The sequence below is a fragment of the Pituophis catenifer genome, unplaced genomic scaffold (assembly GCF_029215685.1).
Source record: "Pituophis catenifer annectens isolate HBS135680 unplaced genomic scaffold, rPitCat1.0.hap2 SCAF_3, whole genome shotgun sequence".
Lineage (NCBI taxonomy): Eukaryota > Metazoa > Chordata > Lepidosauria > Squamata > Colubridae > Pituophis > Pituophis catenifer.
In genome coordinates, this window is record NW_027256883.1 from 51,302,682 (window position 1) to 51,324,550 (window position 21,869).

Here is a 21,869-nt window from a genome sequence, read left to right on the forward strand (position 1 = left end):
ATATAAGGTAAATCCTTGCAGGGTAAGATACCATTTATTGAGAACATTTGTTGCCCTTCCTTTGCATTTCTGTTGATTGATAGGATTGGAGAAGCAATTTAAATGTAAAACGTATTTTCTTTGGTAGACTTTGATAGATAGTATCCATAAGGTAGGGAAAGATGAAAAATGCATCTCAATATTGTGATCTCAGTACAAATCCAAAATTGTGGAGCTTTTTGAATTTGGCATATTTATAGTAAGCTGCAGAAGCCCCTGTCAATAGATTTAATACACTTATTTCCCTATTCCCATGCATGGAGCATCAACCCAAGGCTAGCTCCCAAAATGGCATTTAGAGTATGACAGAAATATAAATATAATGAGTATGTGCAATTCATTACTTGAATGACCCTGGCAAAGAAAGTTACTCTTACTGATCCAAATGCAGAACAATTCAGGGTTTTTTGTTTTTTGTTTAAAAAGACTGGATCATAGGAAAGAGATTCCCCCTTATCTTACAAATTGCTAGCACTTTACTAGCAACCTAGCAAGAGAGTTGCTATATTAGTGTGAAGTAATTATGGACAATGCAGCATTCTAAAGATTTATGAACACATTTTATTAAAAATAGTTTAATATACAAGTTTAATATATAATTGAATAGCCTGAAGGCCCATGCAGGAAGTATTAATTCCAAAGCAGCATCAGTCTAACATTCTGAGATCTATTTTGCTGTTTTAATCTTATGGTTGAAGTCAATAATTGTTTCCTTTGCATCATATCTATATTACATTTTTCTAAAATAAAGCAGGGAGCCAGTAGTGGTTAAAACATCAGGCTAGAAACTGGGAGATCATAAGATTAAGTCCTGCCTTATGCCCAAAGCCAGCTTGGGCGACCTTGGGTCACTCACTTTCCCACAGCTCTAGGAAGGAGGCAATGGAAACTAGTTCTGAAAAATCTTTCCAAGAAAACTGTAGGGATTTATTCAAGCAGTCACTGAGAATCAGACACAGTCGGACAGAAAAAAAAGCACTCTGCATCAATCAACAGTGAACGTTTGTAAAATAAGTTCTTTGTATACTTTTTAAAAGTATATTTATAACATTTAGAGTTCAATTTATTGTATATCACTTTTCTCCATAGCTACAATCATTCACTGCAATGTGTAAAGATATTCTCCCTTAAATAGCTTTCATTCCTGATTTTCCCTCACTTGAACTTTACAGCAAAATAATATGTAGCACAAATGAAAGACTTAGTCCTTTAATTGGGTTTTTTAAAATCTATTTTTAAAGACATTCCATTCCATTTATTCAGTACTTTACCCTGAAACAAGCAGCAGAAGCCAGTGCAATCAAGTTAGATGGAGATTCTATTCTACAGCAGTGTTTTTCAACCTTGTTAATTTGATTACCTGGGGAATTCTAGGAGTCGAAGTCTACACACCTTCAAATTGTCAAAGTTCAGAAGTACTGTTCTATAGTCAGGGATAGTATTCAGCAGGTTCTGACCAGTTCTGGAGAACTGGTAGTGGAAATTTTGAGTAGTTTGGAGAAACCGGTAAATACCACCTCTGACTGGCCCCACCCCCATCTATTCTCTGCCTACTGAGTCCCAGCTGATCAGGAGGAAATGGAGATTTTGCAGTAACCTTCCCCTGGAGTTGGGAGGGAATGGAGATTTTACAGTATCCTTCCCCTGCCACGCCCACAAAGCCATCCCCACAGGACCGGTAGTAAAAAATTTGAATCCCACCACTGTCTATAGTGTCCTAGGTGCCAAATCAACAATTTACTTGCTTTCCTGGCTGGGAATTGGAGTTGGTGAAACAAGGTATAGAAGATCTTAAAGCCATTTCTACTAGTATGCCAAATGTTCTATTTTGAGGAATGTTCTGGACCCCTTTTGAGACTGGTCTATTTTTGAAACAGTCAGAATGACCTAAATACTCAGAGGTCATTTCTCTATGCAGATTTTAGTTAATCCAATATTGTCCTTTTCCCCCAACATTGTCTCTCCATACAGTTTTAGAAAAAAACAAAAAGAAGCCCCTATCCCAGAACTGACTTTTTGATGTGGGATTTAGTTTGATTGCTATAAATATAGAGATAACTACTGAAAAAACCATTAGGACAAATGGATAAATCTATTATTTAACATGCTGAATTTGTTTAAGACTGTAATTCTATTTCTGGAATGTATCATCTTCCAAATTTAATTACATCTATGGTGATCTTCTTTCCCTTTTCAGCTTCGTAAACCTTGTAAGATATGTTAATTGAGACAAAATGAAAGAGACAGGAGAAAATGACCATCCTAAGAACTCTGTGGCAGGCTAGTAATTTGAAATTGGCACCTTCTGGTTCTAGCCCAACAGTCTAAGCATTATCCCACACTGGCTCACTGAAGCATGAATGAAATTAAGCCAACATACAAAGCAAATCTATCTTTTTCTCCTTAAGAATTTGAAAGGCTGGAAGAAAAAAAAATTATGATACATTTTTATTTCAAATATCAATATTTTCACCTTATTACAATATTTTTTTAATCACTTAAGAAAAAAAATTGAAATAAATCTGTTTTTCTCAGGAGTTTAGTACAAGTACAAATTTCTTACAGTGGTGTTTATGAAATCCATACAGTGTGTGGCTGCAAGCACATAATCTAAGTCAAATAAAGTGTTTAATAAAATAATCATAAGTCCCCATTTTCTCTATCTCCCATCCAAAATAAAATTTCTCTAAATGTTTCTATCATGTATGTATACTGTTTTATTATATTCTTAGCAAGGAATTCACTATGTTTATTATTTATTGTGTTTTCTTAAATATACAACAGATAAATTATATTTTAATACTGTTAACAAAAATGAATAACATTCATTAATACATGGAGAATAATATCCTTTTTTCTATAATTCACTTTGAATTAAACTAATGAATAAAATAATGAACTGCACAGTACATCTTTCTAACTAAACTGTAGGCTTTTTGTATTGCTTGAATACAATTTGATAAATAAAACAAAATAACAATAAACCAACAATAAAAATAAAATAGCATAGTAATTCGTGCAAGAACATTCCTTAAACATCTCTACCACAGCTGAAATATATATACATGCATCATATATTCTTCTAAAATAGATTCCTTTCCTCCCTGATTTTGGAGGGTATTTTTGGGTGGGGGAATTTTATATCTTATAATTTCTGTGATCTTACCTCATATGGTGAAAAAGCAAATAGACTTGTTTTGTAGCATAACAAGTTCATTATTCATATCAGTTCTGCTATACTTTAGTGCAGCTGGGAACATTTAAGCTTCTTTTGGGCTTCGTGACGGCAAATCTGAGTTTGAAAATAAACAGGAGGTCTAGGAAGGAGGAGTGGTTGGCTATCACTCACCACAGGAGAGCAACTAGAATTTTCTATTAATATGCAAATATTTAAAGGAAGTGAAATTACACTACTGAAGAACAATGACTAATGATTGCTCAGTATAGATTTTCAAATCAATGCCTTTTAGGATTTATTATGGATTTTATATGTGTTATTCAATATTATTCAGTTGTTGGTTTTGCTCTTATTGAAATCTATACATTTAGAGTCATTTTACAAAATAAAATGTAACATCTGTGCTTACTCCTAAAGATTGCATGTTAAAGCAGATTTTTAGCTTATATTAACTATTAAAAAGATGTTAATACATGAATGAATGTCATCTCTAAAAAGGTATTTGAGATTCTGAAGATAAGATGTTGTTTGTCTAGTAATTCCTTCCCTTCCCTTCCCTTCCCTTCCCTTTCCTTCCTTCACTCATATTTTTTATTAGAAAGAAACCATACTTGTCCTGTCTACAGCATAGGCTTTACTAGATGTTAAACATATTTGTTTTTGTTTTATTTTGTGGTTTTTTCAGGGGAGAAGGGAGTGTAGTAGAATGAGTGCCACAATCTGTGGCCAGAGTTAAAACAGGGATCAGCCTAAAATTCCTATGTTGTCACAAGCAAACTAAGTCCACTTCATTGAATTTTGTTGACCCTTATCTAATTCCAACTGTTAATTGAGAAGATTCTTGTACATAGATATGATAGGGAGGTTGCATACATGCATATGCAAAATATTGTTTTACATGAAGTTCATGAAGTTCTGGAATAAAAAAATGTGATGTAACAATAAAAAAGCTTGTTATAATATCTGAATATATGTTAATTATGTAATTTTAAAATATTTGCCGTGAAATCTCTTATGACAAACCTCATGTGGACAACTAAAGCAAATAAGTTTCAAAAAGGAATTGGTTTTAAAAATGAATGATTGAACATTATAGTTAACACAAATCTTTCACCTGTTCTGAATCAATATTATATATGGGACTATGGGCAACAATTGCATTTTTAAAACGCTCCTTTCAGATACAGCTTCTATATTTGCACATACGGTATACAGTGCTTTTTCTATTATGAAACCAAAAAGTGAAAAACCAAGCTGAGTTGTGCATTTTGTTCTTAAATGTTATTTTATAATTTGGAATTATGGAATCTTAGATTTTCACAATAATTTAAAAAGGGGAGAAAGAGTAATTTACCAAACAATTATGTCTGCTCATAACAAATTAGGGGACAGAATGGAGAAAGGTCAATAAATATCACTGCTTTCATCAAAGCCACCCTCATAAAATCTACGAGAGTGAAGTGCTATGGAACACCCACACCATATTTGCAGTTTTGTTTTCAGTCATTCTATCAAAATAGAATATTTCTGGTCAGAAAAAAATAAGAAAGTAAAATACAAAATGCCAACTTTATCTGGATGATCTGTGAACTGGCATGAACTGTGCATATAACACACTGAAAATTAGTCTTGATGCAGCCAAAATTATTCAGACTGTTCCGATTTAAAGCTCTTTTAATATTATAAATATTATTATCTTGTACCCTTCCAGGACTCTCATTATTGAAAAGGGGTTACCTATTTGATATACCATTATTTTCTTAATGTTAGACTTGTTTAGGTTTAAATATCATCCTTCCTGAGCTTCTGGAAAGCTTTTAAAATGTTTTTCCCCCCAGCAAACCTGAGAATACCCTTTTAATATATAGGGATATGCAGGAATCCTGGATGCTGGTTATATTGTATGTAACATCTTACATATAGCCTTGTTTTATGTATTGCTATTGTTTTAATAAGTTTGCAAAATGTTTTAATTCCTGATTTTATTATATGCAGCTCAGAGTCCCTTCAGGTGAGATGGGCAATTACATAAATTTGACCAGCAAATAAATAAATAAAATGTGTCTATTTTCCATTTTTGTATGTTCAAATTCAACTAAGGTGCTAAGGAGAAATTTCATAACGGTGGAAACAGTTAACCAGTGGAAAAAGCTTCCCTTCAGAAGTTGTGGGTGCTCCATCACTGGAGGCTTTAAAGAAGAGACTGGCCACCCCTTTGTCTGAAATGATATAGGGTTTCCTGCTTGAGCAAGGAGTTTGACTAGAAGACCTCCAAGGTCCGTTCCAACTCTGTAATTCTATGTTTTAATATTTATTTTTCTTCTGAGATTGGATTTTAAGCACCCCCAAAATACCGCATGTTCCACTTCTTGTGCCTTGGGTCCCAACAGGCCTTTTAGCATCCCCACCGGGTCTGATTCCCTCCCGGGCCTTAGGCCTGATTCCTATTCCACCAGGCAAAACACCCTTCTCCCCACACCTTTTGAAGAGCTCCAAGGCCTTGCACCAGAATGCTGGGATGACTTCCTTCTTTACAGATACATGGCACAGCTCCGAAAGTGGCTGCCATTTTGTCCTGCCCACAAAAGGGTAACCACATTCGAGTCACTGCTGCATGGACTGGGAACAAACTGCATCATTTTTCTGCCTTACCAAGGTTTGAACAGTGCTGCAGAAGCTTTCTCCAGCGTTCAGAAGGTTCTGGAGTGCTGTGCAGATCTCGCTAAGGTAACAAAATAAACCAATTTCTCTGGGGGGCGCCATTTTGTCATGCCCACAACCAAGCAGGTCAAAATGATGGCTGCCTTTGGATAGCTGCCACATGGCCACGGGGACATATGGACTGCCTTCCTTCTAAAACACGAGGTCCGGAGAGCTTCAGATGGTGACTATGCCTATGACTATGTGATTGGCATGTGGGGAGGAGGCACAAGCGCTGCAGGGTTCTGGTAGGGTGGGATGGGATGGTGGAAGACAGGCAGGATGGTGCTTCAGCAACCCTGTGGTGGGTTATAAGGGCAAAAGACCACGGAGCTGCTGCAGCCATCATAACTTTGAAGTGGGGTCATACGTGTCAACTCTCAAAATGACTCTGGCTGAAGCCATATTTTTCTTGCTTTGTTTCTTAGTTGCCATACTTATGGGGGAAAGGGGGAATTTATGGAACATAGAATGTTTTCCTCCAATGTGCCAGACATAATAACGTAAGGTTCCTGAGAACCAAGGCCAAATCAGAGTGCCCTAGCAGCAGCAGGATGGAGTGCTGAGAAGTTCATCACCTGCTTGGTTGGCTAACGTGACCTGTGACACAAGGAGGGTGGACAGTATCTATTCTTTAATTATACCAAAAACACGGGAATTATTCAGTGTTGGTTTCACCTCTGACTGTGATGATATGATGGATCCAATAAACAGGATTTTTGATGAAGCCAAGGCTTCAGAGTCTTGAATTGATTGGAAGCATTATGTCAGGGATCTGAGTAATGCAACTGCCAAAAGCAGAACTCCAAGGCAGGTAGATTCTTCAAAGAACATGCTTATTGGATACATCATATTGGCACAGCCAATGAAAACCAACTCTAAAACTTCCCACAGTTTTAGCCTAATTAAAAGAGCAAATGGTTCCCTCCCCAGATGTTACCAGTCATATTGTCCAATTTAAGTAGCTGGCAGGTTGCTTGGTCACGCCTCTCTTCCTTCAACTGCCAACTGTTAGGATGACCTTGGTTCCTACAAGAACCAAGTTTCTACTTCTACCTCCTTTTTCCCTTTCAGAGTTCGTGGTAACTATGAGGCAGCAAAAGATGGCTTCAGCCAAGTAATGTGTCAATTCACTTTAGAATTGACACATTGCTTGGAACTATGACAATATGTAACTTTTGGGGGACGTCTGTCTTAATTTCAAATGTTCATTATATGGCCTGCCTTGCCTCGAGAATTATCTATGTGCTGCCATTGAATAAGCTTTGTCCCTAGTAACTATGTAATTTGCCATTATTAGGACATGAAACAACCTGATTCAACAAATTACTTATACTAAGAAAATAAAATAAAATAAGATTTCATCTATCTGACAGCCTAGAAGAAAACTATGATAAACTGCAAGAGGTAAAACAACAGAAACAGCTAAAATTTATCCATATCATTTGATAGGTAGCTTAGTGGTTAGAATGACTCATTATTCCATACTCAACTGCTACAGTCGGCCTCAGTGAGATTTAAAATACAACATATACAAATCATCCCAAATGATAGCAGGAAATAATGTCACATGTCATTAGTGGAAACAAGCTTTGTACTCAAGTCAGAGGGGAAGGAATCAAGCTTTATTGATTGATTGATTGATTGATTGAAATGAGAGAACATCAAGATTCAAGGCAAACCAGCCCCCACCCCTCCATAAGTAAAATGTGACATGGATTTCCCCCTCCCCTAACTCTCTGAATAAATTCACGACTCACATGACCAAGAAGAAAGAGGAAGAGGAGACAGCAACATAAAAGATGCCATTCCCACTTCAGGCTTCAGACAGATCCATTCAAGGCAATCTTTCTTTCTGCTAGTTTTTTCCCACAAGGACAAATTTGGGATGATTTTAACTTTCTGCTGATAAACAGAAAGACATATGGACAGACTGGGCTGGAAAGAAGAACAAGGTCAGGAAAATATGGTATTTTCCAATGGTGTTTTTCCAAGCCTTTTACCAGTAGTGGCTGTAAGGGTCTTCTGCATTTTCTTTTGTGAAACAAGTTATTTTGTGTGTAAGAAAGAAAATGCCTACTACTGAAGGTAGGTGGATGTGTTTTGGGTCTTTGGGTATGGGGTCTCTGTATGTAGGTGTGCGATAGAGCAAATTAAATCAGGATGGACACCTATGAGTTGCCTCTCTGCGGTGTTTCTGCTCTCCCTCTTGTTGCATATATGAGATTATATCTGAATGATACAAATAATTTGATGGCACTGCAATGGACAATTCAGAAGTTCCAGGGGAGAATTAATGCTTACATAAACAATATTGTATTTGTCCACATACTGTACGCATACATTCTTTCTCTCTTTAAAAAAGTAGGATATTCAAGAATTGCTCTCTTGAAAGCAGTTTGTCCAAGTTCATTGCGCTTATTCAAGATTTAAGAAGGGTAATGAGCACTTTTCTCAAGTTCACAGGCCTATATGAACTGCCATGAAAGTCCATTCCATTCCCTGATAAGGTGGGCATTATTGCTTATGAACTACAAGCTAAGTAATTGCCATATACTTAGCTAATAGTCTCCGGAGAGGGGTGGCATATTAATTAAATTAATTAAATTAATTAAATTAATTAAATTAATTAAATTAATTAAATTAATTAAATTAATTAAATTAATTAAATTAATTAAATTAATTATTAATATGCCTCCCCTCCTAGAAGAATGAAACATTTTGGGAAATATTAAAAAAGGCAGAATATTATATTTCCGTAAAGGAGAAATAGAGAAACATGCTCTTAAAGACAGAAAGCAGCCCCCAAGTCTTTCTTAATAGCCCACAGCAGATGCCAGCACTTAAGAGGTAAAGAGCTTATTGAAAGAGGAAGAAAAGAATCTGGATAACTCTGTTCATAAGCAAAACAAATACTGCAGGCAAAAATCCATTCAAGACAGGATATTTTGAAACTCCTTGGCGGAATGGTAGGATTAGAAAGCAGCCCCTCACCTAAGATCCAACACAGGACAAAAGCCATTAGCCACAATAGGAATTACCAAACACCCTTTCAGAACACAAGCCCCTTCATTGCACCACCCCCAGAGCAGTCCAAACTTCAAAATTACCGAAACCTGGGAGCTCAGATAAACAATAAACCAGAAGTTCACCAGATTAGCTCAGATAAACACCTAGGATTTGCATTTCCTCTTTTGCCTATAGAGCCAGTTATGACCCCTACATGACCCTATAGGAATCTGACAACATCCAATAGAATATTAAAGGACATGTTCTTGCACAGGAACAGGAAGCTCAAATACAAAGCCCAAAGAAGGTATAAAAACCCACCCACTCTCACCTTCATTTTGTCAGCTGCCCATAATCACATGTAGTTGATTGTTCTGCTTCATCAATAAAACTCACTTTCAAATCAGTCTCCATACTGGTTACAGCGTCTTCCTCCCAGCTTGGAAGTGAACCAGATGGATTTTCCTTCCAAAAGTAGTAGTCCAAAATTTCTCGTATTTTTAAAAGTTTTAATATTTAAAACTTTAAGACTCCATCCCTTCCCAGGAAGATAAAACTGCTTGCTACGAATTAAAACAAAGATCATCTGGAGATCCAGTGGGAATGAAACTAACTTCATTTCCAATGGAGTCTGGACAAAACATTCACCATAAGGAATAAAATCGATGTTTTCCGTTCTTGCTCCCCACTACTAACATAAGGGATTAAAAGTCTGACAAGGAAGTGACTGCTTGCCCTTCTTTCACCACAGAAAAAGCATGCATATACCCACTCATTATTTAGCAACCTTAGTTTGTGACCATTCACAAATACAATGGTAATACGAAAATGAGGAAAACCTCATTTTCTGACCAATGTGCACATTTATGATCAAATTTTGTGCCCCAGACAACAATGCACACTGGGGTAAGAATAACAATGGCACAACAATGGTGTAGATGCATGAGAGAACTTCATTTGAATGAGATGGAGAAACCAGTGGTCTTTGCAGTTTCTTTCTCCTCCTCCCCTCTTCTCTCTCTCTCTCATGTTCACTTAGTGACCATTTTGCCTAATGATCTGTTCATTAAAATGAAACCTGGTTGCTAAATGAGACGTAGGCGCACTTAAATCAATTTCCGTCTCTTTCTGTGATATTTTTTGGCAGCTACCATATTAATTTACATCTCTCTCATATTTAAGTGTACATTAAATCCTCTCCCACATCTGAATCTGAGTCTAATTCACATAATTTGAGTCTGAGTCATCAAATTTCCAATTATATTTTTAATTTAAAAAAATGTGTAAATCAGAATTCGCTTACATTGAGTGACCATTCGGAGTTACAATGGCATTGGAAAAAAGTGACTTATGATCATTTTTCACACTTACAACCTTGCAGCATCCCCATGGGCACTTGATCAAAATCCAGACGCTTGGCAAATGATTCATATTTATGATAGTTGCAATGTCCTGGGTCATGTTATTCCCTTTTGCTACCTTCTGACAAGCAGTCAGTGCGTATAGCCAGATTCACTTAAAATTGTGTTACTAACTTATCAACTGCAGTGATTCACTTAACAACTGTAGCAAGAAAGGTCGTAAAATGGAAAACTCACTTAACAAATGTCTCATTTAGCAACTTAAATTTTGGGCTAAATTGTGGTTGTAAGTCGAGAACTATCTGTATTCAGTAGAAACAATCAAAATGGAATATACTTACCTGGTCTGCTAAATTTGTGTGTATGTGTATGTGTGTGTGTGTGTGTGTGTGTGTGTGTGTATAGGTATATGTATTTATGTATGTATCTATGTATATAACTACATATAAAATCTTAGCTATTACATAGGTTTTAAGTAGACAATAAAAATAACAAGAATTACAGATACGAGGCTATTGAACACTAAAACATCTAAGGAACATACAGGTAGTCCTCGAATTACGACCACAATTCAGCCCAAAATTTATGTTGCTAAGTTAAACATTTGTTAAGTGAGTTTTCGTGGTTGTTAAGTGAATCTGGATTCCCCATTGACTTTGCTCGTCAGAAGGTTGCAAAAGCTGATCACATGACCCCGGGACACTGCAACCGTCATAAATAAAACCACTTGCAAAGTGTTTGAGTTTTGATCACATGACCATGGGGTCACAGTTGTAAGTGTGAAAAACAGCCATAAGTCACTTTTTTCCAGTGCCTTTGTAATGAACTATTGTAAGTGTAGGACTACCTGTATAAGCAACTTAGGGCTGTACTTTATTGGTTTTTGGGGGGGGAAATCTCCATCATCTCCTTTTATAAACTGTTTAAATTGGCACTGCATTTTCCTTCACTACTGGTAATGGGGCAGATGCAGTGGTGGGATTCAGCCAGTTTGCACCACTTCGGGAGAATCGGTTGTTCAAACTGTTTCTGAACAGTTTGAAAAACTGGTTGTTGGAAGAAATCATTAGGGCAGAGAACCGGTCGTTAAATTATTTGAATCCCATCACTGGGCAGATCCTTTTCTTTAGTTTAGAGACAATCTAGTTTAGGCCCACAGGCAAATAATACATGGAAAATAACAATTTAGTCTTCAGTTGGCAAGAATACCACAGCTGCTGCTTCACACTATCCTGTTTGTTATATGAAGCTGCCTCTCAATCATCAATGCATTCAAAATGAAAACTGAAACCACTCACTTTCTCTCAGCCCAGCTCTCTTCCCAGGGTCATTGTTGTTGAGATAAAGAGGAAGAGGAAGGAGTATTAGATATATAGTATTCACTGCCTTGAGTTATTTATAAAATGATACAGGTAGTCCTCGAACTTACAACAGTTCATTTAGTGACTGTTCAGAGTCACAACCGCAGTGAAAAAAATGACATGGCCATTTTTCATGCTTACAATCTTTGTAGCATTCCCATGATCAGGTGGTCAAAATTCAGATGTTTGGCAACTAACTCATCATGTGATTCCCTTTCTGCAACCTTTTGACAAGCAAAATCAATGGGGAAGCCAGATTCACTTAACAGCCATATTACCAACTTAACAACAGCAGTGATTCATTTAACAACTGTGGCAATAAAGGTCGTAAAATTGGGCAAAACTCACTTAACAAATGTCTTGCTTAGCAACAGAAATGTTGGGCTCCACTGTGGTTGTAAATCAAGAACTACCTGTACAGATGGGATAAAAAAATAAAAGAACCCCCACCAGTATACAAACAATCTGAATTTGATCTTCATTTCTTTACTGTTCTATGTCACTTGCATGGCTTTAAGTATTTTTATGTGCAATGACTGGATACAGTAAATGAAACTTGTTACTCAAAGAATTTTAAGCCAGAGTTGGTCTTTACAGTTGCATTTTTAAGGGAAAGAATGGAAAATGTCGAAGTACAGTACCAACAGTCTCCAACTGTCAACTAGAAAGGGAGGAATTGGGAAGTTGAAAGGAAGATCATGTCAGAATTGAAATCTGATACTCTATCTAATATTTTATTTTGTTTTGATATTGTCTTTATTATTTTTATAAATAAATCAAGGGGGCCAACATATCCAACACGCCTTCCTCTATTTTCCCAACAACAACCCTGTGAGGTATGTTGAGCTGAGAGTGAGTGACCCAGCTGGCTTTTATGCCTAACATGGAACTAGAAATCACGATCTTTTACATTCTAGTCTGGTGCCTCAACCACTAGACCAAATATATCTTCCCAAAGTGTGAGAGTTATATGGTTCATGGATAGTTATTAGAGGCTCCATGACTTAATTAAAAAAAAAAAAATCACATCTATTATTACATTACTTCTTTGTTATTCTTTAATATTTGATAACTGTATTTGATCATAATAGTTCTTGGTAACACAATTGATATTTGTTTTGTTTTATTTTGTCTTATGCATTTATAGATTGTTCTGACGGGCGTCTGGAGATTTAACTAGACTCTCAAAAGGGTATATGGCACAAAGAAATTAATTCCCATTATTTCATAAGGGACATCCGAACACTTTATAGCAATGGTGAAATCCTCCGCGGGTTGCCATCGGTTTGCTGTCTACACATGTGTGCTATACGCCAAACGCACACTGTGCGCACATGCATGCAGTGCACACCAAACACATACTGTATGCACATGCACACTGCACCAAACACACACTGCATGCATACACATTTGCAGTGGACGCCAAATCCGCACTTTGTGCAGAAAAAGGAGCTGTTCGAAGATAAGTAGAACAGCAAGGGAGGGGAACAGTGTGCCACGTGATTTTGATTTACTAGAAAGCAGGATTTCTGCTTTCTAATGAATATAAATCGCGTGTCACAGCTGATCGTCGGAAATACCGGTTCAGACGAACCGGTAGCTTTTATTACTACCAGTTCACCTGAACTGGTGCAAACCGGTAGCATTACACCCCTGCTTTATAGGCTACAATTACAAATCATGTACTATCTGTACACGATTTGTATAGACGCTTTGTCTTGCCTTGCTTCATTCAATCTGGTCATGCAGTTCCTATCTGGCCAGCAATTTTTGTGGAGGTACTGAAAGAAAACTGAATCTAAATTATTCGTACATTATATCCCCACATTTATAAGAAACAATTGTTTTACTTAAAGCAGATTGATTTGTAGATTTTTCTCTTATATGCTACACTGAAATTTATATATTCTGTTGCAATGTTAACCTTAGGCACGTACAAATTAATTCTTAAAACTGTTTTAATTGGTTTCCTGTTTAGAAACTTTCAAAATTCCCTAGTCAGTTAAACTCCACATCTCTTATAATTGAGAAATACTGTTTCTCCAACTAATAAATGCAAGCTTGGGAAGAAACAAAACTAGGAAAACTAACTCCATCTGTTGTTAAACTCTTGTAAAATTTTCAACACAAGTTACAAATTCTTGAAAAAAATTCCTTCGATGCTCTGGCTACAAAATCAATTCCATCGTTTATGGATCACTCCCCCCCCACCCCCAACAAGGTTTTTTAAAATTCCTTAGCATTTTGTCAGATGAAAGATTCTGTAGTTTTTGAAAGCCTATCACTCTTTTTGTGAAACTCATTTTTTTGGAAACTCTTCAATTATCTGCTTTGTTATTTTGACATTTTATATAGCTAGGAGACTTTTACTTTCACTTCCACTTCTTATTGTAGCCCCTTTTTATAATTAATATAATCCAACTATTTAAGATTTTTTTCTTGGATATGTTCATACATATTTATTTCCTTTCTTTTTATTTTGCATAAACATTAAAGAAAATACTGCATATTTAATTCATCCTTTGTGTTAGTGATATAGACTGATTCATATTATTGTAGGAAATAATTAATGTCTATTACACAAATATAAAGAAACCTTAATACATGTTAGTTCCTGGATAAAAGCTATAAATGTAATTAAATTAGAGCATTTAACACATATATATTCTGTCAATTTCTGAGATGATTTTGCATCTTTTGAATGTTAAATCTCCTTCACTGCATACTTCTTTTTACCTACTGCTTATTTCTTCACCTCATATGGGGAGGTAGACATATTTGATTTACCGAATCCTCCCATTAGTACAAAACACAGCTGCTATTGTTACTAATTAGGGGTTCATTTGGGACCACTCTTGCCAAAATATGTACAGCTGCATTGGCTGTTGATTACAAGGGCTATATAGAAACCTCCTCAGGAACCAAAGCACTCAGTCCATTTAGCGTAGTGTTTTTCAAACTTGGCAACTTTAAGACATGTGAACTTCAATTCCCAGAATTTCCCACCTGAATGAAGTCCATCTTGATTAGAAGATGCTTTCCAGTACTTTCCCCTTCCAAATATGAAATTAAGCAGTGGGTGATCAGACCCAGGACTCTCTTTGTTGTGGCATTATGGGTATGGAAATTCCTCAGCAAAATAAAAAAATTACGAGCATGAACTTTGATATGTTTTCATTGTCAATTGAAGATTTCCTTTCCTTCAACTTTCTTGAATTATGGAAGTTTTGCTATGAATTTGACTGTTTCCATTCTTACATCATTTGTTTTTAAACAGGTAAGTCTCTAAAACCTCATTGCTGCTCAATTGAGTAAATAAAACATAAAGTAAAATAACTTGATCATTTATATTGTCTTTTAATTAGTAAACAGCAAGTTATAAATAAGATTTCAGGAGCTATTAGTAATTTCAAGCTATTATTGCTATAAATAGTACATTTTGTTGATAAAATGTCACCCGCCTCTGCTAATTTTGAGTTGGAGTTCAGTCACTTGACTCTAGTTTTTATTATCAAAAGAGATGAGGATATTCTATTCTATTCTATTCTATTCTATTCTATTCTATTCTATTCTATTCTATTCTATTCTATTCTATTCTATTCTATTCTATTCTATTCTATCCATAATCCAGTTTAATGACTGCCGTGTTTAGCAATCATAGTTATAGTGCCATTGTAAAAGTAACTTTACAACTGGTTGTTACAGAGTCTCTGCAGGTCCAAGATCAAGATTTGAGTAACTTCACAATCAGGAGATGTTTATGACCATTGCAGAGACATGATTAACCTTTGTATGCTTCATAGGTTCCAACAAGCAGAGTCAGTGGGGAAGACACAGAAAAATTAATGTCACAGTCACATAATATCTCATTTAACATCCTGTGGTGATTGGCCTAACAACCTTAGCAGGAGTGAAGTTGTAAGTTTGTTGTGGTCACATGATGCTTTGCTTAATGACTGCATTGCTCAGTGACAGAATTGCCAGTCCCAACTGTGGTTATTAAGCAAGGACTACCTCTATTCTGTTCAAACCTGTATTTTCTATTCTCTTCCAAATAGTTATTTAAGCTGTTGAATCATACAACTAAAGATATGATTATCATACAGAAAAAGATATGATTCATGTCATTAACAGCAATCTCACATTTTGTTTCCATTTCCCATGTGATCTACTCTGAACTTGGAAGATAGTAGTACATTAGGTTAATATAATTAGATTATATTCTTGTTTCCCCAGTTTAATTAGATATGGAAACTATTTAATGACTTTCATATCAAGATTTTGGGGGGCTAGAATGTTACATTTTGGATTTAAAATAATATAATTCTCTATTTGCAGTATGTAAATCATTATTGCCATTAGCACAGCTCCAACTAACCACTTTTGTTCAATGATAGTGAATGAGCACGGTTTAGGAGAATCAAATTGCCATATTTACACAAAGGAAAATACTCAGAATTTATGATGAGCATAATCAGTAATAAAAACCCAGTGCAATTCCCACTTCATCATCTTCTCAACATTGAGCTGCCCAATTCAGCTGAAACCAACCACTGAGTCCCCCATTCCATAAATGTGAATTTGGATTTTTAAAAAACTAATTCTAGATGGAACAGAGAATGTTAAATCCTCCTAACCTAATTAAAGTACAGCAGGGCTTTTCTTATGATCAAGACTACAATGGCTTTATAGTACCATTCAAAGTCAGAGCTGAATCTAAAATTATGCTAATCTGATCTAAAGTGAATTTAAGAAACAAAAGATCACTTCTGGAAAATGATGAAACACCTATTAATAGCATTTCCACTGTGGTTAGACGTAATCCCCCTCTACTTCATTACTCAAAAATATGATTGCATTGCCCTGCCTGGATTATATGAGAGTAGAGCTGAATGGACATCATCGATATAATATCATGTCAATTACCGATTCTCTCAGAAATTTCAACCAATTAAAATATATAGATGTAAACCAGTGGTGAAATGCTATCGGTTCGCACTGGTTCAGGCAAACTGGTAGTGATAAAAACTACCAGATCAGGAGAACCAGTAGTAAAAAAAAGATATTTCCGATTATCAGCTGTGCCGTGCTAGAAATCGCTAGAAAGCAGGAAATCCTGCTTTCTAGTGAATCTAAATCGCGCAGCACAGCTGTTACCCCCTCGCTGTTCTACTTACCTTCCCAAGCCTCCTTTTCCTGTGTGAAGCGTGTGATTGGCACGAACTGCACATGTGTGTGTGCAGCATACATTTGGTGCACACTGCACATACACACACAGCACACACTTGGTGCACACCGCACATGCGTGGCCAGCGAACCAATGGCAAACCGGTTCAGATGTAAACAGAATGAAGATTGAATTATCAAGATCAATGTTCAGTTTTAAAAAATTCTTCAAACACAACTTCTAGAATGTTTAGAAGTTATTTCTATCTGATACAGACAGGTAATTATATGATTATTAGACATGCTAGTCAATAAAACTGCTGAGAGGCCTGAGTGTCAGTTGGGATCTACATTTCATGCTTTCAGAGCCACAGTAGATTAATAAGAATGAAAAATTATCTGGCTGATGATCATAGTTAATTCTAATATTCACATTCATTGATTACAGCTAGATTAGTCTCCTGTAAATTTGAGAAGCTTAAATAAAGCAGCAAATGCAGAAAACATAGAAATGCAGAAAAAATCATGCTCTTTTTGTCTTTTGATATACTTTTCTTCATTCTCTCTGAATATTTATTTGCTACTACAGCAACCGCAGTTATGGAAATGTATGTATTTTAGTGTATAGATTCTTCATATTCTAAACTGCAAAAATAATGTAAAGGAATTGGATTTACCTAAAAAATCGTTATAATCAGAATAAGATAACAATCTTTGATCAGTGTTATTAATAAAACCTGAGAATTTCCCTTACTTGAAAATTACCTATTTGGAAGTTTTCCTCTTCAGGGAAATTAATTAAAAAACTGACAGATCTCTTTGCTTAACACATTTGTTTTGTTGTATATAAACATTAGTGAACATAGCTTCTTCGAGGGATAACAGAGATGTGATTTTGCAAATATGTATGGTTTATAATTATAGAGTTGTTTGTTAAAGAGCCTTCAAAAATCTTATGCTCCTATATTACTGTTTTAACTTTTAATTTTACTTGATTAATAGAGTTAAACAATATCTAAAGTAGTCATCTTGTTCCTTGTATCTTCCTTGTATCCATCATATTTTATTAACCATCTCGAAACAATGAAATTTTTTACTTCTTTCTAAATAAATGTCAACCTAAAATCTTAGGTTGCATAGCAAAAAGTAAGAACAATTAAATACACATTCAGTATACATTTAGGATGAATTTTATATATTAAATGAGGAAGAGTAGGAAATGCCTTCCAACAGGACAAGCATATACATATGCCCTCAAATATAAGCTCTATTAAATTAAGTGGAACTCATTCCTAGGTATGCAAACTTGCATATTAATTTTATTTCAGTGAGACAATCCTATGATTTATATTATCTGACCTTGCAAAAGAGCCTATGCAAAAAGAAAAGAATATATCTGTCTGTCTGTCTGTCTGTCTGTCTGTCTGTCTGTCTGTCTCCATCCATCCATGCATAGTCACACACACACACACACACACACACACACACACACACACACACACACACTTATATACAATCATACATTATGTCATGAGCTATGTAACTGACAAGTCTCTGAAGGTAAAGCTAATCTTTTTTCTGGCCTGACACCCAACATAACATTATCATTATTTTGATATGATCAACTGAATCCTCTTAATTCCTCACTTTATGATGCTAACAGTCCTCCAAGAACATAAGAATATGCAGAGATAAACATTCATACAGGACTTGCATCAGGATGTTTTATAGTTTTGAATGCGCCTTAAGGTACAATGCTTTTTGTATTCAAAAATAATCCCTTAAAACTTGGTACTCTGGTTCATTTCTAGGTCATCTGAATTATAAAACTATAAGTCAGCAGGACAATAGAATCCAATCCTTTACCTGAACATGGAGATGCAAGTGCAAAATTATGATTGCAAGCTGCCCATCAGGCTAAAAACAGCTAGAACTAACTATGGAGCACACAACGTTTTGAAGTAAAACTAAACAGCAGATAAAAAGAACAGAGCAATGACTTACTCCCCACAATTCCCCCATCCAACAACAACAAAATATTTTATGGATCAAACCTCTTTTTTCCTCATAGTCTTCTCTCTTCTTTGTTTGACATTACTCCACTGTCCATGCACAGTTAAGTGTGCCATATCCATTTTAAACGAAAATGCATAAAAAATAATCCACAGATCTTTTACAGCTGAAACTGTGTTAATTTTCTGATCCACGTTCTTGCCACAAAAATTAACCGGCAGTATGATAGCTCCAAGAGCAGACATCTGATTCTTGACATTTAAAGATACAATACTGGTGAAAAATAGTGACGCTTTATTAACTGCAAACAGCTTGTGCGGGAGTCACTGATGTACTCGCAAAGAGTATAATCAGAACATTCAATAATTTCAGTCTTTCAACTTTGCATTTTTTCAGAGAGTGGTAGCTATTTATTTTAAAGGAATAACAGCCAGAAACACCAACCTGGTCACTTCATATAATTATTTCCTAAAGGCTGTTCAGATGTTTTGTATGTGACAAAAGCTGATTGTAGGTTGGTTCATAGTATACAAAATGCTGTGGCATTACTAAGTGTTTAAAGGGTCTCACGTTTTCATCACCAAAATAACATGAAGGCAGATCTCAAGATTACAGAAGCTAACAAATCTCTTTTCCTGGGAATATCAGTCCATTGAGATTGTAATGCAAAATGAAAGCTTTACTACCTCTAGCTCCTTGTGACCCTGCTGTGCTGTTTTGTGTGCCTAAAGTGCCTTTTGAATCCCCCACAATTATTCAAGGAGTTCTTGTTCTTTTCAGATATTAAGAAAGTGAAGCAGTTCCTCACTGTATGAATTCATTTGAAACACTGCTTCTTAGCAACCAAAATGCAGATTTATTCATAATTTGTATTTAGATTAACTCCCACTTACATCTTTTCATTTGCAATCTCATCTCAGTGTGAAAAATATACATGGGACCAAGAGCAGTTCAAGCAATCAAATAAATGACATATACTATACCTGAAGATATTGGCAGGACCGTTCCTGTTGACAAGTCTCTGCTTTCAGTACTGCCTGGTCCATGTTCATAGAAGCTTTTTGATAAACTTCACGAGCTCTGCTTACTGTCAGAGTAGAGGACCAAGAGCTTTTTTTCATTAATTGAGCATCCAAATTTACAGGCAGGTTTGCACAGGTAGAACATTTAACATCATTATTGCTTCTGGAAGGCTTTACTGCATGTTCACTTAGAGTATTATAGGCTTCCATAAAGTACTGAGAAGTAGAACGATCAGGACATCTTCCCATGGTCATTATCCCACTTGGTCCATGATAAATGCAAACATCATTATCTAGGTTGTCATCTGAGCTCCACCATCCAGACGCATTTGACCTGGATTTTCCGTCCGATCTTCTATCTTTACTTTTGCTACGTTTGCCATATCGTATACTATGCATGTCTTCTGGGCTTGCTTTGCCTCCATTCATGCTGCCCTTTGATGGGCCTTCAAGAGAATGAGATTTTGTGAAAAGCTTTTGAACAGAATGCACCAAGTGGCGGATCCTTCCGGGACTATCACTACGATGTTCTACAGCACTTCTTTTGTACTGTAAAGTATGGTAGCCATCTCTATTAAGAGGAAGCTGCCTTTCAAACTGGTCCAAAAGATTGGCAGGGATACGATTACCTTTACTGGTTGTTCCATGTGGCACCAAAGCACATTCATCCTTAAGTTCTTTGTGGGAATTATAATGTCTCCGAGGAAATGTGCTGCTAGCAATCTGATCACTGTATGGAGCCATGCATTCTCCTTGAAAAGAGTTTCTTTGAGTATAGTAAGTATGATCTGCAGGATGATGGTCCATAGGATTTAATAAATATGGCTTCCTATCTGAGTGATGTATCAGAGAGTCACATACAGGTTCACAGGCAACCCCATGATGGTGACTGCGACTGCCAGATAATCCTTTCATCATTGATGCAAAAAATGTCCCAGAGTCATCTGAATATGTACACGTATTTTACTGATAGATCACCAAGAAATCCCTAGAAAAATGGAGAACAAAAATGTGAAGTGATGTAATAATATGCATATTTGATTTTTCTTTATTGTATTAAAACATTTTAGGCATATTGAGTTAATTCCTAATGAAAATCAGTGTGATTAAGTTTATCATAGCTAACTTTCATTACAAGGAAATTAAATGCAATTAATATTCTGGATCCAAATTAAAAAATATATGGATGCTGTGAAAATTCTTTAAGAAGTCATGCTACAATTGGATATGTTAAAAGATACATACTTCCTCTGATATAGATATATATAAATTGTATACTTGGAATTTGTAGCAGCATTCATTGAAGCAATGTAATAAGTACTACAAGTAGACCTTGACTTACAATCATTCATTTAATGATCATTCAAAGTTACAACGGTAATTTAAAAAATGATGTGGAACTGCTTCTCAGACTTATGACTGTCACAGCATTCCCACAGTCATGTGATCAAAATTTGGATGCTTGGCAACTGGTATGTATTTAGGATGGTTGCAGCATCCAAGTAAAATCAACAGCGGAAGCTGTATTTGCTTAATGACTGTGCGATTCACTTAACAACCATGGCAAAAAGGTTGTAAAATTGGGTGTGACTGACTTAACAATTGCATTGCTTAGCAACTAAAATTCCAGTTCAAATTGTGGTCATAAGTTGAGGACTACCTGTATATTGGTCACATATAACTATTAAACTAAATGAAGAATACAGTAGTTCCGTTCCTAGGGAAATAATGTATAAGAGTAGTATGTAGATTATGGATTGATATAACAATACTTCAAACAAAACAATCTGTACTATTGTGTGTGGTTGAAACTATCTCCCTTCATCTAAGCCCATGCAACATGAATGCATGGAACTAATCACAAAATAAAAAAAGGAGTTATTTGGCTATGAGATGCCTCAGTTTACAGTCACACTGATGCATTTGTCAATGTCAAGATTCAGAGAACTCTAAAATCCTTAAAAAGGGAATAGTTATACTGTATATTTAAAACAGTATGTTTGGCATAGTGGTTAAGGCT

General features: G+C 35.8%; 1 protein-coding gene across 1 annotated transcript in view; it reads right to left on the minus strand.

Moving 5' to 3' along the window:
- The window catches only part of DLGAP1 (DLG associated protein 1), a 91,849-nt gene extending 71,082 nt beyond the window's left edge, over nt 1-20,767 (minus strand). Inside the window, exon 1 of the mRNA XM_070942365.1 lies at nt 19,811-20,767. Within this exon, the coding sequence (XP_070798466.1) occupies nt 19,811-20,767 (957 nt within the window). The remainder of the gene's footprint in view (nt 1-19,810) is intronic.
- Between the last annotated feature and the right edge of the window lie 1,102 nt (nt 20,768-21,869).